A 16965-nucleotide genomic window follows, 5' to 3' on the forward strand; every position below is an offset into this window, starting at 1 on the left:
ACAAGAAAGTGAGGTAAAGTGTCACTGAAAAATCACCCACCAGCAGCCATTTAATGCTTTATTTGTTTTTACAACAGTTGGAGTTTTGTTTTGGATTTATTTATTTTTTTGCTTGCTGGATCCAACAAATTACAGAAATCAGATTTCCATTTTAAAAAAAACCAACATTCAGAGAAAATCTCCATAATGAAGCAAAGTGAGGTGGGTCGGTCGGTTGGTGCACTGCAGTGTAGTAACATAGTCCACCCCTGAGCAAAGTCACAGCATCTTCAACCATTTCCCCCACATAGACTTCTTCTACATGCCATGTTTGAATTTACAGGGAGTTGGCCCCATCAGCAAGTGTTTCTATATGGGTTTGGGGTCATTCTTTGACTGAAATGGGGAGAAGGAGTCTGTGGGTCTAATTAAGGGGCCTGCTAGCTCCCCCCCCCCCCTAGTTATGACATGTTGCGTGTGGTGGAAAGAAGAAGAAGAGGAGGAGTTTGGATTTGATATCTCGCTTTATCACTACCCTAAGCAGTCTCAAAGCGACTCACAATCTCCTTTCCCTTCCTCCCCCACAACAGACACCCTGTGAGGTGGGTGGGACTGAGAGACTTCAGAGAAGTGTGACTGGCCCAAGGTCACCCAGCAGCTGCATGTGGAGGAGCGGAGATGTGAACCTGGTTCACCAGAGTCTACCGCTCCTAACCACTACACCACACCGGCTCTCTTTTCCATCCTCTGGGAGAAGGGACTTCAGCATGAGATGGGCCCAAAGCAGCCTTGCAAGGGAAAGTTGAGCCTGTTTTCTAGTTGCCCATCTTCCCTCGACTTGGCAGGAGATGGGGGACGGGAGAAAAATCATGTGTGTCCTAATGCTGAAGAACCTGCGTAGGTTACCTTCTTTCATTAATGTTATTAGTATGCCCACTCACACCCCTTTCTAGTCTCCTGAGAGCTTGTGGAGATCCTTTCTCAAATTCAGCCACAGCCCTTCTTTCCAGCCATGGACAACTGTTTTCCCCACCCTGCAGCTGAAACTGAAGCAGGGCTCCAAGAACTCAGAAAGAAAACAACCACAGCTCATGGGTACTTGCCTTGCATGCATACGATCTCAGATTTAATTCTGCCATCTCCCTTTAGAAATGATCAGCTACCAGGTGGAACCATCAAGTAGGAGAATTGGCATGCATCCAGCTCCAGGCTCAGGCAGCATAGCTCACAACTGCTGGTGGTCCTCAGTGGGGATGCATGCACTGAAACAGGCTGGTGGGATATGGATGAGCACCGTGATGTGGATGGAGGTGTACATTTATATGCATTTCTGATCTGCATCATGTTCAGATGCCTGCTTTGGCACATAGAGCTCCCTTGTTGGATCAAAGGCAACTGGGCTCCTTAATCAAACGTAAGATGCAAAACCAGAAATAACCTGAAGTTTTGCTTCCAAGAACAAAAGTTAGTTAATATAAGTGTGGATAGTAACTATGGCAGGAATGGGGACCCTATGACCTTCCATTTGTTGTTGAACTCCAGCTCCCAGAAGCTCAGCCAGCATGGCCAATGGTCAGCAATGATGGCTGCTATAGAGTCAACAGTGCCCGGAGGGCCACAGGGTCAGCGTCATTAGGACTGAGCCTTCCTTCCTTCCTTCCTTCCTTCCTTCCTTCCTTCCTTCCTTCCTTCCTTCCTTCCTTCCACAAATGCTTCCTCTGTTGGGAGGTTGAAGGCATGTCATATTCATAATCCTTGTACCAGAATCATCAGCCCACAAGCCAATTCCTGTGCAAGTTTCCTCAAAAGCATGTCCTACCTGAGGCTTCCTCTGAGAGAGGTTGTGCGCCTAAGTTTGTAGCCTTGATACATAACCCAAAAGTCACTGCTGGTGAGAAAGTCAGCTCAAGCCAGCTAAGCCACATCACCACCACCACCTCCATCTCCTGTGATTTGTATAAACAGCACCCCATGTGCATGCCCCTGGAACAAATGGAGTGCCTCTCTACTGATGAGTTAAGGACTAAGTCATGCCCTGACACAAACAACTCTTTGGCATCTTACTGTGACAGACCGAATTTGTCACATGGAGCCAATCAAGAGGAGGCTTTCACTTTAGATTAAGGCTGGCTTGCTAGAAGTGCCTTTAGGCAGGCAGGTACTGTGCTGTCTCGCTCAGCCGGCTGCTGGGAGCTGCCTCCTCCACCCCTGCTTTAAGTGTTTGCTTCAGTGGAACTTTCTTCAAGGTCACCAAGGGATTCAGCTACACAGAACCAATGGCTCTGCTCAGCTGGAATGAATTGGCTCTCGCTTGGCCTCATTGGGAGAACAAGGCCTACAGTGTAGGTTCGCCTCGCTTTCTTTCCTTAATGGTCCTATCTCTGACCAACCCAGGATTATTCACAAAGAGCATGGAAACTGAAAAATGCTTCTTCAGAGAAATTCTGTGAGCACCAATCACTCACTCAACACTAAGAACACTGGTGGGTGCCTCTTTTTGAAAATGCCTAACCCTAAAGCAGAGAAAAATCTGTACTTGGTGTTGCTACACTATGAACAGTCACATCCACATCATACATTTAAAGCACGAACAATCATGGCTCCCCCCCAAAGGATCCTGGGAGTTGTGGTTTGCTAAGGATGCTGGTAATTCTTGGGAGGCCCTATTTCCCTCACAGAGCTTCACTTTCTAAAGTTCCCCGGGGGATTGATAGCTGTTCTACTCTTGAATAAAAAACAAAAAATGAAGGGTCTACAGACTTTTCTCAACCCCCCTGCCATTTTTTAGGAAGACCAAGATTAATTGGCAACTGGCGCATTCTGCCTATGCCACAAAACAAAGTCAGGGGCAAGTGGCTTTGAAGGCTTGGATTATATTATCTGAGTTTGAATAATTTTATGGCAAAACAGCAGAAAACCGTCCTAAGAGCCATCTTAATGCACAAACCTTTCAAGCATCTGTTTGCAAATGCAATGGATTCTGCCCCCTGTATCTACAGCTGCACATACACTATACCTTTAAATCACATTCAAAGCACATTCATTCCCCCCCCCAAAGAATTCTGGGCACTGTAGTTCATGATTCACACATTACAATTCCCAGTAACTATTAACAAACTACAGTGCCCAGAATTCTAGAGTTATTCTTGTCTAGGGCCTATACAGCGGTTGTCCATTTGTTGAGTGTGATGCAGTGAACATTTCCCCACCTAGCAGTTGTGTTCCCTGCTTCCATGCCACAGCGCTGAGTTGTTGGGGAAATGCTGTTTCTTCTCCTCAACCAAAGCATTGTAGTTATGAATCCAGTGCAGATCATGGTTGTTACAGCTCTCCTTAACTTGGTGCCCTCCACCTGATAAGGACTACAACTCCCATCAGCCATAACGCAAACAAACTGCTCTAGTATCAGTGGTGTAGGATAAATGCCACATTCCTCCTTCCCTATCCATGCCATTTTGGAGGGTTTAAAAGCACCCCACCATTTCCAATTCCTTTTGTGCAGGAATGCTCTCCAGCACTGGAGTTCACATTTTAAAAAATAAATAAATTACCACTGCCTTCACTATCTATCCATGACAAAACTAAACCTGCCCTTTCCCAATGGTTGGGGAGAAATAGCACTATTGGCCCAACCAGTATTTTAACACTTACACCAACAAGCACTTTTGGAGAGGGGTAGTGTGGAAAGGCTTCCACTTCCAATATTATGCCTGCAAATATAGTTGAGAGTGCTCTGCTTCACAGTGCCCCCCCTTCCCCCAGGTGGATGCCAACAGTAGCCTAATGGTACACCTGGCTCTGATCCCACCAGTTGCAACCATGAGCAAACAACCCGTTTAATCACATTTATTCTCAGAGAGAAAATCAATTGTTCAATTTCAGATTCCTCCCTAAAGGAGGCTTGGTCAGGTCTTTCAGCGCACTGAACCTTCTGTTCTTCCCCTCTTAACTTAAAAGGCAGGTGGAAAGAGATGGCTGAAGTGACTTGAAAGCACTGGTCTTTCGTCAGTTGGTTTCTTCTGGGATCTGTCCTGGGATACGGAACCCCATTGTAGTCTGGTCCAAAGTGTTCCTAGGGCTGGAATTCACGTACGTAGAACGGGTCTCTGTTGTGCAACTGGTCCTCTGCAGGAACTGGAGGAAATTCTCATGGATGGACCCTTCTGGACTGGAGATGCACAGCTCTTGGCTCAGGGGCTTGCTGAGGCAGTGTCGCCCCAGCTTGGACAGCTCTTCCCTGATTTGACGGTTCAGCAGCCCATAGAAAAAAGGGTTGATAGCAAAGGAGGAATAGGCAAGCCAGGTCACAATAATCTCACCATAACTGGGGATGGTCAAGGCAGAGTTGATGGAGCAGTGGAGGTGGAAGGAGAAGAATGGAAGCCAGCAGCAGAGGAACTGACCTACAATCAGGACCAAGGTGAGGGCAGCTTTATTCCCACCAAACAAGCGTTCTGGTGACAGCCTGGGAGGTGCATTCCTGGTTGTGATTATAGTGACTTGGCTGTGAATGGAGTCTGATCTTGGTCTGGGTGTGGCAGTCCAGGATGGGACAGGAGCATGCTGCAAGGATGCGATCCGGGCCACTTTGTAGATGCTGCCATAGACCGCAAAGATGATTAAGGTGGGCACTATGAAGCAGAGAGTGCTGAAGATGATCACAAATATCTTCTTGTGGGCACCTGGGCTCCAGTACACAGTACACTTGCTGGCACTGCTGGCCCCGTCAACTTGGGGCCAACCCACGAGTGCCAAAGCAGCTACGAGGATGGACTTAACCCAGATGAAAGCCACAACGGTAACTGCGAGCCCGGTGGTCATCTTGACTTCATACCTCATGGGGTGGACAATGTAGTAGTAGCGCTCGATGCTGATGACTGAGATGGTGAAGATGGAGGCACTGATGAAACAAACATTCAGGAAGATCAGAGTCTGGCATTCGGCAATGCTGTACAATACCCTGTTGAAGCAGGTGGAGCTGGATATGATCCCCAGTGGCATGACAAAAATGGCAGACAGCAGATCTACTAGGCAGAGGTGGCAGACAAAGATGAACTTCCTCAGCAAAGGCGTCTTGAGGATGACTACCATAACTGCTGTGTTGGCAACCAAAGCAATGACACTCAGCATGACCATGAAGAAAATGCCAATGGCCTCCTGAAACTGGGACACTCCAAGTGAAGAGAAGGCATCAAAACCCTGGGTAGAGTTGATCCTAGTTTTGTTTACCATTGTCCCCATGGTCTAGTTCAAAGTGACCTGTGTCTTAGCAGCAAGAAGTACCAGTGGATGTTCAGAGTATATGTCACTGCCACCATCTTCCTTCCTGGTAGTTCTTGATTCCTGTGGAGAACAACAAATCTTGGTGACATAGGAATGACTGGAACAGAATGTGCTGCCAGAATCAAATGGGAGACAAAGTAGCTTCTGGGAACCAACCATTGCACATGCAATACTGGAACACAGAATGAACACATTGACTATAATGGGATAGGGATGAGACACAATTCAGTAGGACACACAATGAACTAGGTGAGGGTGTTCCAGTGGTTTAAATACTAGGAGGTCAGAGGGGGAAGCCCCGTCAGTTGCAGTTTTGGAAGACTATAGGGGGCATAATTTTGGGTAGATGGTGTTGGGCATGCAGATGTTGTTAAGGGCCCCCTAACTCCTTCCCCCATTACTGGAGCTTTGGGGTGCTCATTGCTATAATAATCAACTGTGACTTTATCTAGCCTGTTAAAAGGTAATTGAGGTGACTGCAGTTGCTCCTCAGTGGTGTAGCATAGTTTGCTGGTGGAGTGGACAATCTGGCGGTGCTGGGCTGCAGTGCAGCTCCCTCACACACTGGAGCCCAGCAGAGGAAAAACATAGTGATGCTGCAGCTGCCTCTCCTCTCCTGCCCTGGGTCAGGCCTGATCCCAGAGTGGAGCTCTGGCATGTCAGTGCTGGGACATCACACGAGGAGCCAAACAGAGGAGAGGAGAGGCATGATGGGGCAGCGGCAGTAACACCCTCCCCCTCTTGGCTGGTCCAATGGGTGTCCCTTCATTGGCCATGAGCAAAAGGTGCTGCCACCACCCCTGCCCTGAAGGCCCAGCTCAGGTGTGGCTTCCTTCCCTGCTGCTCTGGCCTTGATAAGGGGGCCTGTCATATGCCCAGGGCAGCAGCTCCCCCAGCCCCTCCCATGCTATGCTTCTGAGTAGCAGTGATGCTAATGTCAGGAGTGCAGCTCTGAGGTTTCACCTTATCCCAGCTCATGGGACACTACTGCCTACTTCAACCTTCTGCCAAAGTAGGAAGTCCCCTCCTGCATGTGGCCTCAGCTTACAAACCTCTAATAAAGGAGAGCCCACTATCTTCTGAGACTGTCTGTTTCACGGTTGAGCAGTTTGCACCATCAGGAAGTTCTTGCTCTGGTTGGTATGTGTGGTACTTTCAAAATATGGCAGCACAATTATAACCACATTCTCCGATGAGCCCTAGGTGAAGGCCTTGAGGGGCATCAGTAAATAAGATGCAAGGTGGTATTCAGGTGGTTGAGCTAGCTTCTAACTTTTTTCCTGCAAACATTTATCTGGGCTGGCACAGGAAGAGTCATGACAAGGCCACAGCCTCAATATAATTCTAATTCTGTTTACTTGAGCAATTTTCTTATCGCAGTTGACAAAACCCAACAAAACCCAAGAGTGTATCCAGAAATCAAATTTCAGATTAACAGGCTAGCAGATTTTTGAAGTGGAGGATGGAATCTCCTCAGGTGAGATCCCAATAACCTGAAGAGCCATGGCAACCTGGGAAAACTTTCCTCAACTGAATACAGATAACTGCTGGATTCTGCAGCTGATCTAACAGAGCCAATAAAAAATTCCTACCCCTTCACATTTTGGTCCAGTCAAGAGCCCCTTGTTCTGAGAATGTGATGTCAGGAAGAGTTTGCCATTGACTTCCACAGGGGGAAGACCAGCCCCTTTATATGCAGGGCAAAGAAAATGAAACCTAACAAGCCTGCATTATGAAATCACTGCTTACACAGGAGCAGAAATTGATCCGGGAGGTATTAAGTCACCCTGGGCTGATTTCCCCCTCAGGAAAGAAAGGAAATGCTCCCAGGAGACACCTTATCAGGGTCATTCTTGGGAACAGGCAGTGGTGGCTCTTCTGTACACAGTGACATCATCTTAGTAGGTGGAATAGGTTCCTCATTGGTTGCTATGAGCTCTATCTTCCTGGACTCTGGCACTTTCTGGTAGAATAAGCAGTCTGTGTGTGTGTGTGTGCGCGCACACCCTCTTAAGAATGTTGAGGATGGCTTATCTCAACCTAGAATCATTTTCAATCAAAACTGTCAGTGTTGTTACTCTGAATAGTGTGTGTGTCTCTCTCTCTGCATGTATACCTCATTCCAGTAGTTTTTTAGAAACAAGCTTTAGACTTCATCCTTGTATATTCCCTTTTCAGTCTCCAGTAGGGGTATTCACCAGGCACCCCACACTATCCACCATCAATAAGAAATAAAATGAGAGAGGCTTCATTCCCACCTCTAGATTAGCTAATCCTGGAAGTGACCACACTTTAATCCAGTAAAGTCAGCAAAAAAATAAAAAAACCTATCAAACTAACATAAGAAACAACATATTGAAAGTTGCAGTGTCTACCTCATTAAGGAAGAGGCTTGCAATGATTTTATAGTTTAACCTCATTTATGCTAGTCTGCTTGGCTGATGCCAAGCTAAACCTCTGAAAGTCAGGTCAATCTCCCCGCCATTGATGCTCCCTTCTATTGTTTCCGTCACTTTTTGGGGAGGGTGTAATACTTTTACAGATATTCTCTCATTCAGTCCCCTCCCCCACCGCCCTGTGATGAGCTACCATGTTTGAAATCCAAGCTGAGGGCTAAACAAATGTTAGCATTCAAGATTAGGCCAGTTCTAGGGGAGCATGGGAGTGCCTTCCACACAAGTCTAGCCCTACCATTAAGCAGAGTGAGGCAGTCACCTCAGGTGGCAGAGCTTGGAGGAGAGAGTGGTGTGTGACACATACCCTGCACCCCTAAGCTATTCTGCTGCCCTCAGGTGCAGTGGGAGACACTGTCCCATCACCAGTGCTAAAGTCAGATTCAATCACCAGCCTGGTTTGCTTTTGTATATGGAATGTGAGAGGGCGCCATCTTGACGTTTTTCAGGCGGCAAAATGTGTCAGGCCAGCCCTGCTTCTGCCTGTTGATTTCCATGCCACTCTCGAATCATCTGGAAGAAGGAAGCAAGGACAGTTTGGGGAAATGACATGCTTTCTTTCCAAATCAGCATTGCCAACCCCCAGGAGCAGATCAATGCTGGTAGAGGAAAGAACGGTATCATTATTCACCTGACCCACATTACCAGAGCAGCATGGATAATTCCACCCGTGAGGAAGGAACCTCCAACTGTTCTGGTAACATATAAATTAGCTGTCAAGTCTGCTGTAGTAAACAATAACAATGAAAGCTTTAGCCATTAGCAGAGGTGGATTTAGGGTAGAGCCATCAGTGCAGTTGTATTGGGCGCCGTGCTGCAGGGAGTGCTGAAACAGTGCTGTAAAATGGAGCATGAGAGGCAGGGGAGCACCAAATTTCAGCACTGCACAGGGCACCACTGAAATTTGAGAGCCCAAAGTCCACCACTGCCTTTACAGATGGCCCCATCGATTTCTCTCACCCTCTGTTTGTATAGAGGTGAGTCTCCCAGAGCTATGGTCATATGATTGATACGAGATGACCCAAAGCTTATTTTGTGGTACTAATGCAGGCTCTTTCTTTGTCCCCAGTGCAAAGTAATGGGACACCATGGGACACCATGCCTGAAAGCATGGCAAAACATTAAGACAGAAATGTTGCTAGGACACTTCTAAGGAACATCTTCCCTGTGGCATGGAAACATGAGGCTCAATAAGCGATGACAACATTTTGTTCAGGTCCCAATTCTTGATTTGGGCTCCACCTAAGGACATATGAGGAGCTCTGCTCAGTCAGGCCAAAGGTCCATCTAGTCCCGGATCTTGTTATCACAGTGACCAATCTGATGCCTATGAGGAGCTCACAAGCAGGATCTCAGTGCAACAGCACTCTCTACACTTGTGAGCCCTAGCAATTGGTATTCAGAGGCATACACTCTCCAACAGCAGGTGCAGAATACAGCCCTCTATAACCTTATCCTCCATGAATTTGTCCAGAATGTTTGCATTCAATTAAAAATTGTGGAGTCACACACCATATGCTTCTTTCCATTGGAGAGGAGGGATTTTGATTGGGGAAAATCACACTGGGTGGTGGGTGGGCTGGGGAGGATCCCTTCCTGGCTCCACTGCTGTTTTTAACTAAAAATATAGTACTTAAAAGTCAACCTGGGATTTCCCTTGTCTTGAAAAGAACTAATAGACATGTTTGGATTAAACAGGACCATGTTGCCTGAATAATACATGGCCAATTTCATATCGATTAATAGTGTCATATTCACATCCCCTTCAGATCTTTCCAGCCATTCAGAAGGCAAGCTTTTGAGAGGACTCAGCCAATTTCCCTAAAAATACAACTGCACCTAGCAATTTTGCTGGGTCTAGTAAGGCATCTTCTAGCTTCATTAACACTCTCCTGGCCACCATACGCTTATCTTACAAAAACATAGCCGCAGCACAGTCTTTAACAACATGTACACAGAGGAACACTGGCTTACTCTGTAAGTGACATGCATCCTCCCCCCTCCACTGACCTGTATGTATTCTAGCACACCTAGAACTGCATTTTTTCATACACAGGCATGCCCAGTGCCACACTCTCATCTATCCATGTGCACACATACATGCATAGAGCCCAGAGGAGACCAAACACCGTTCTTCCTCTCTTCCAGGCAGGCAAGGTTAGTGTGAAATGGTGCATAGTCTGCTGATCCAGCAAAACAGTTCTCTCCCCTGCCAGGCAATAACAGTGGAGGAAGATTCCTCTTTAGATTGAGTTGCCTGGGCAACTCAACACTTGCTGAAGAGGGCTCTAGATATATTGGGCTTCACCCCAGTGACAAGACCATCCCAGCAACTTCTCTGCAAGGCAGGCCAGCAGTTTCTGCTTATGCTTTTGTAGCCATGCTGCCGTCATCGTCATCTTGCTCCTTTGCTCAGAATCAGCCTTGGACAAACTCCTAGTTAACAAACAAACTAAATTGTGGTGGTGACAAATGTTTGGCTCAACCCAAAGCTGGGAGGGAGGTAACTGGTTGGTCAGAGAATGGGAGATTGATGGAAATTTCTCCCTGAACCTCTTTAAATTATGAAGGAAGGATGTATGGGATAGGAAAGGCTGTGGCTTTGAGATGGGGAGGGGGGGCTTCTTAAAAAAATTGCTTGACATTTCGCTTGGTAGGACTCAGCGCTGGTTGCCCTAATGGACCAGTGCTTCCTGGCTTGAAATAAGAAGTAGGAGAAATGAAAAGTGGAAATAACACAACTAAAAGACTGGCATTCCAGATCCTCCGTGTCCCTATTTTCCAGGGACAGTCCCGGATTTACAGAAGCCGTCCCTGTTTCTGATTTGATACCAGAATGTCTTGCTTTTCCTTAGGACGTCCCTATTTTCACTGGAGAAATGTTGGAGGGTATGGAGTTAGGCAACCCCCGAGCCAAGAGGATAAGTAACTATACAACATTTCCCTGTATAGGAAAGCTTCTTAATGTTTAAAGTTTTATTATATTTTTATATATGTTGGTAGCTTCCCAGAGTAGCTGCGGCAACCCAGTCAAATGGGCGGGATAATAATAATAATAATAATAATAATAATAATAATAATAATAATGGAATAGGATGCTCCTATTTTCATCAGAGGGTATGGAATTCAGCAAAGTCAAATTTCAAAGGTACCCTCTCAGTGAACAAGGTATAGTAGTAACTTTGGGGGGTACTCAGCCATACTAGGCCCTAATTCTGCACATACTTGTAAATCTGCCTCTGGCCCTTGATGATCCTGTGACAACACAAGAGCAGCCAGTGCCTGGCACAGAGCACACAGAGCGGGAGAGTGTGATCTGTGAGACAGGATTGGCTTGAGACCATCTCAGATGTTGCAGGGGCAGTTTCCCCCTCCCTAAAGGAGAGCGGCTTGCAAGGGTAAGGCAAGTCCCAAACTCTGCAATCTGTCCCACAGAATACTGCCTTCGGAATAAGTTTATTGAGGACTATATTCTCCTGTGGTATAAATTTCAGTGCTGACGAGACACTCGGATGTGAGTTGTTCCTCTTCTGTTGAGGGCCACCTCCACAGCATCCGTCAAGTGAATGACTCTAGCAGAAAAAGTGTTTGGAGCTGGTGGTCGAGGGCTATTCTTCCAGTATCTCATTCTATGTGTGCTTGTCTCTGATGCTGTAAACCCCTTTACTGGATGGCCTTTGGGGTCTCTTACAATGCTACAAGTCCAGCAGTTTGGAAGCCACTTCTGCATGAAGCAATCCCAAACTGCAGTGGGGCAGGGGGAAATGTGTGAATAATGCAAACACATTGAGGGACACACCCAATTGCCCCAACACATGTACTTGCATTATTCCCATAACATGCCCCCCTAAGACACCAGATTGCATCATGTGGGGGTGGTTCTTAAGCTGCAGGTGTGAAGGGGGCCTTAGAGCAGCATTGGTTAAACTGTGGCTTGGGACCACCAGCAGTTCATAGAATCATAGAGTTGGAAGAGACCACAAGGGCCATCAAGTCCAACCCCCAAGTTCTCGGTGCACTTTCAGATAATGCTCTCACTCAAATGTTTAAGAGGCAAATGCTGAAGTGTTAGAGCGTTCTTTGGCATGCCCACATAAGCTGAAATGGGATCAATGTTCAGGTTTGATTTTGAAACTGTTCCCTCCATTTCTGATGTTCAGGCTCTGAGCGCTGCTGCTTGTGTTGCCAAAATGGCACCGTCTACACACACAAGAGGGAAGCACCAAGAGGCTTGAGAGGGCCCAAGGCTAACAAAAGTACAAAAACATTTTTAGGGCAAACACTCTAACAATGGGAACCCCCAAAACAACCCAATGAGTGCTACGTTCAGTAACAACGGAGTAGTTACTGGCTGTTGTGGGGACTGGATGGGTGGAGGAATGGAATGGTCTTGAATCTTCAAGAGGGCACGCTCCAATGTTTAAGCTGAAAAACAACTGCTTTGGAGACTCTTGGTGGCTATCCTCAGAGTTCTCCTCATTGTCTGCATATATTGCATTTTAATCTGGAAGCCTCTGAAGCAACCTCCCACATGGTGTCCGTAAGACAATGGGGTGATCCACAAAGATCAGGCAAGTGCAAATAGTGACCTACAATAAAATAAAACAGGTTGCAAGGAAGGGGTATGAAACAGCTTTGCAGAAAGGATGTAGGAAAGTGGGGAGGGGGGGGGGAGGGTATAAATCCAAAAAAATCTGAAGCAAGCCAACAGACTAACTTGAAAAATCACCTCCATAATTCATTTCACCAGTTTTGAAAGCAGGAAGGTGCTTCTATCAGAAACCTTCCTTTTACTACCACTTGGCAGTTTATAAGGCTTATACAAGTATATATCATTTATACCCTTTATTCCTCACTGCTGTATCAACTACTGAAATGTCATTTTAGACTGCAAACTCCTTTTCACCAAGGTAAGGCAGTTCTTTCCATTTCTCCCCTTGAGCAGCTTTTCTATCACAACCTCCTTTTTTTCCGCTCTTCATTTCAGTTTCTACTGAATTCTCCTTAAATGCAGGTGAGCCAATTTTGACCTAGCATTTCAAGCAAAGGCTTTGCTTGTGCCTTCTTACCAGGGTATTTCTAGATTTCCCTGCCCCTTCTGGAATGTCACACCCAATACATTGCAGATACGAAACTGGAGAAGATGAAGGAAGCTGTTTCCCTCAAAAGGTCCAGGGAGCCCGTTCAGTGGAAGGGGCTTGTATTGCTGAGGAACATAGGAAACTGCCTTATACCGAGTCAGACCTCTGGTCCAACTGGCTCAGTTTTGCCTGCACTAACTGGCAGCAGCTCTCCAGGGTTTCAGGCATACCGGGAATTGAACAGGTGACCTTCTGCATGCAGAGCAGATGATCTGCCATTGCACTTCTCCTTACCAGATGAGGTATGTGCCTTTGCCCCAATGCTGTCTCAGACCTACATCCTCCCCAGAATGACCCACAAAGAAGTCACTCACCTAAGTCGAGTGAGGCTGATGGTCCTTCACTGGCCAGCAGCATCTCTGGCTTCTGTCTCCTCCAGAGCAGCGAGTTCTTCATAACTTCCCAGCAAGGGCAGGAGTAGCGGCTTCAGATCTCACCCCTCCTTCTCAGGAGCTGGCAGGCTTATCAGTTTTCCATGCTCTGCTGTGATGTCCATTTTCCTAGACAGCAAACCGGTGATGCTCCACTGGCTTTCGTACCAGCTCCATAAACGGGGGGAACAAGGACTATTGTCCTGTTTACAATGATCTGCTTTGTTTGTGGAATCAAAGTCCTTTCCTGCTGCAGGGAGAAGGCAGCTTAAGCAAGGCAATTATTGCACCCTGGAGGTAGCCCAAGACTAGGAAGAGGAGATGCACAAAATCCCTAGGAAGGGGTTGCTGCTGTTGAATTCTCCGCACCTGGAATGGGGCTGGGAGGCTGCTGCTGCTGCTGCTGCAGTAGTGACTGCTGTTTCGCTGTGGATGGCACAGGCTGTCACATCTGGGCTTTGCCTGGCCTTTTAAAGCACTGTCTGTCATTCAGAGAGAATTCTACTGGGTCCTAAGCACCTCCCCCCACAGAGATGCATAGGCTTGAGTGACCCAGGACACCCTGTTGTAGGAAATGGGTGTTCCGAGGCTGCTGAACCTCTGGAATTTTCAGCTCTGCAAGGAGGATAATTGGGCCAGGCCATTCCATTCAGATTGTACAAGCCATACCTAAGGGGTAAAAAGAGAAGCAGGATGCAGAGGTGTGTGCGGTTTTCCCCCCTGCAGCGAAAGCAGAGCAAAGACAGCTCCCTGCTAGTTCAATGAGGCCTGTGTTACCAAGCGCGGGGTGGGGGGTGGGGGTTTACTATGAAAAGATGAAGCAGTCTCTTTCCAATCAATGTAGATTTTGCACATGTTCATTCATCCTGTCCCATTTCCACATTAATATGATTTTTTTAAAAAAATTAAAACATGCAAGGAAATTCATATTTAAGTACTTCTACGTGAATTTCATCACAAAATACACATTTACGATTGCACTTTATCTCAATGTATGTAAGCATTCATAAATGTATTTTATCCTAAAATACCGTTTTTTTGGTGTTTCAGTATGTTTTTTTGGATCATAGAATGATATAACTGTAGAATGGGCTATCTAGTCCATGGGCAGGCAAACTAGGGCCCAGGGGCCAGATCCAGCCCAATCGCCTTCTCAATCCAGCCCACGGACAATGCAGGGAATCAGAGCGTTTTTACATGAGTAGAATGTGTGCTTTTATTGAAAATGCATCTCTGGGTTATTTGTGGGGCATAGGAATTCATTCATATTTTTTTTCCAAAATATTGTCCGCTCCCCCCCTCCACAAGGTCTGAGGGACAGTGGACCAGCCCATGGCTGAAAAAGTTTGCTGACCCCTGATTCTAGTCCAACCGCCTGCAATGCAGAAATCTCAAAGCATCCCAAACAGATGACCATCCAACCTCTGCTTTCAAACCTCAAAGGAAGGAGAGTCCACCACCTTCCGAGGGAGTCCATACCACTGTCAAACGGCTCTTACCGTCGAAAAGCTCTTCCTGGTGTTTAGTCGTAATCTCCTTTCTTGTGATTTGAATCTATTGGTTCGGATCCTAGCCTCTGAAGCAGGAGAATACAAGCCTGCACCATCTTCCATGTGAAAGCCCTTTAGATATTTGGCATTCATATCTCTTCTCAGTGTCCTCTTTACCAGGCCAAACATACCCTTCCACTGTTCCTCTACTTTTCAGTAGAGAGCTGTATTGCAAAATTCTGAGAATGGTGAAACCTGAAGGTTAATTAGGTTTTGATCCGCACATTAGTCCAAGTGGACTTCACTTCAAAATTCAAAGAAGTCAAAATCCTCAAGCACCCCTAATTTCTTCCCAGCCTACTTAAAATAATACTTGCCAATTTTACAATATGTATAGCTTGTCATGTATATTTTATCTCGGACTCAGAGCCAGGTGACAGGCAAATGTTAAATGTGCGTACATTTCCATGAATTACCATAGCAAATGAGCAATGGCTCTTTGTTTCATTTGATCTATGTGACAACATTATTCTCATGATTGGCTCATAGATTAATAGCCAGCTGTCATGAGGGGATTGTCGTCAAAAAAACCAGGGAGATGTTTTACTGTCTCCCTTGTGGTGGTGGAAGTGTGGAGCTCTATTTGCAAAAGTAAGGAATCCCTGGCACACCCCTTCACTAGATCCCCCTGATCAGGTAGAGGGACAGCAAAGGCCATAGGGACAAGGAGTTTGAGAAGAGTCCATACATGGATCTTCCCCGCACAATAGCTGCAACAACACAAACCATCATCACAGCTCAGTCATTAAAGAGAGAATTTCCGTAACACTTCAGATTCCTGCAAACAGCTTCTGCATTCAGCTGAGAATCATCCAGTGATGTTTTCAAGTGATGTACAGCCATTGCTGTCACCTAACCAGGCTACCTGGGGTCAGAACTCAGGGATATTTACCGTAAGTGCAGTCAAAACAGCTATTCTTGTTTTCCTAGATAGGCACATGTTAGGAGCTAAAGGTCACAGAGTTTCTCCTGTAAATTTGCTAGAGAGAGCTCTGAGACACACTCCCACTGTGCCCTGACAGGAAGAGGGCGTAGCTATATACCCTCCTCACCCCTCTTTCTGCTTTTTCCACTTTCACACACCAGCAATGTGAGAACACCTGCAATCTCAGTTCAGACTCCATTTTAAAGCTACTTAAGTGCAGGTCCCCCCTTGAGCAGGGGTTACATTCTGGGCCCCCAAAGACATAAGTGAAATTGTGTATAGTGGGCAGCACCCTCTAAGCACCCTTTAAATGCCTTCTCTTATGCTCTCTCTCCATTCCACACCAAAAATACTGTAGCAAAAAGGACCACAACTTGAATTGAAGCTCTGGGGCTGACAGGAGTCTGGAAGACATGTGGGGAAACGGCGACTTCTGCTTTGCTCCCCCAAACATCAGCTGTTAGGCGGGGAGGCTGAGCAGCCTAAACAGAGCCCCACTGTGCTTGAAGTCTCTTCCGGGCTTCCTACGTCCTCAATGACGTCTTCTTTGGGCTCCGGGGAAGGTCTCCTCCCAAGCCACGAGAACTTTCCAGCTCTTGCTTGCCATTTCTGGGTTTGAATTTGTTATTATTTAATGATTTCCTGGCGCCCCGTGTATACAGGGTCACATGTGTGTAAGGGGCGGGGGGAGATGCCTGCATGTCTTTGTAACCAAATTACCATTTTAAGCCTGCCTGAATAAAGCTTCGGTATCTGTTGCTCTTCAAGAAGTATTCTGAGTGCGCAAATGTTATTTTTACCTTTTACATCCCTGTTTGTGTGATTATTGATTTATGGCGGAGAAAAGTGAAATCCCGTCCACCTTAAAGCATCCTGGGTTACTTAAACTAAAAGGCTAAAACTAGCCAATCTAAGCTTCCCTTTTAAGCTGCAAAAGGGATAGCACTCTGCTAAACTCACACACATGAGGAAATCAGAATAATATCCAATATCTCCTCCCAGTATCTAATAACACCCCAACAAGAACACTTGCCTTTGTATCTGGGGTGATGCCTATTCTTGTTGCCTCTCCTTCAGGGTAAATAGTACACAGCTCATGAACAGATTATGATGGGCACTGCTGGCTCCAATTTGAGGGGGAAGCATTTATTCTTCATCACTGATCAGCCCTTTTAAAAGAGGGGAGAAATGAAAATGAATTTTATTTATTTCATAAAATTTATACACTGCTTGACTGTAATAAAAACACACACCTCACAATGG

General features: G+C 46.3%; 1 protein-coding gene across 2 annotated transcripts; it reads right to left on the reverse strand.

Moving 5' to 3' along the window:
• Window positions 1–3810: 3810 nt before the first annotated feature.
• On the reverse strand, window positions 3811–15597 carry GPR62 (G protein-coupled receptor 62). 2 transcript variants are annotated; one of them, XM_083429493.1, is made up of 3 exons: window positions 14727–15597; window positions 13171–13896; window positions 3811–5322 (listed from the first exon to the last, which is right to left on the reverse strand). In XM_083429493.1, the coding sequence occupies exon 3, from the start codon at window positions 5218–5220 to the stop codon at window positions 3985–3987; it is 1236 nt and encodes a 411-aa protein (XP_083285619.1). In that variant the 5' UTR covers window positions 5221–5322; window positions 13171–13896; window positions 14727–15597; the 3' UTR covers window positions 3811–3984. The 2 variants fall into 2 exon arrangements, with proteins under 2 accessions (XP_083285619.1, XP_083285618.1); XM_083429492.1 differs by lacking the exons at window positions 13171–13896; window positions 14727–15597 and adding an exon at window positions 6855–6995.
• Window positions 15598–16965: the final 1368 nt, after the last annotated feature.

This window comes from Podarcis tiliguerta (assembly GCF_965153285.1).
Source record: "Podarcis tiliguerta genome assembly, chromosome: 2".
Taxonomy (NCBI): Eukaryota; Metazoa; Chordata; class Lepidosauria; order Squamata; family Lacertidae; genus Podarcis; species Podarcis tiliguerta.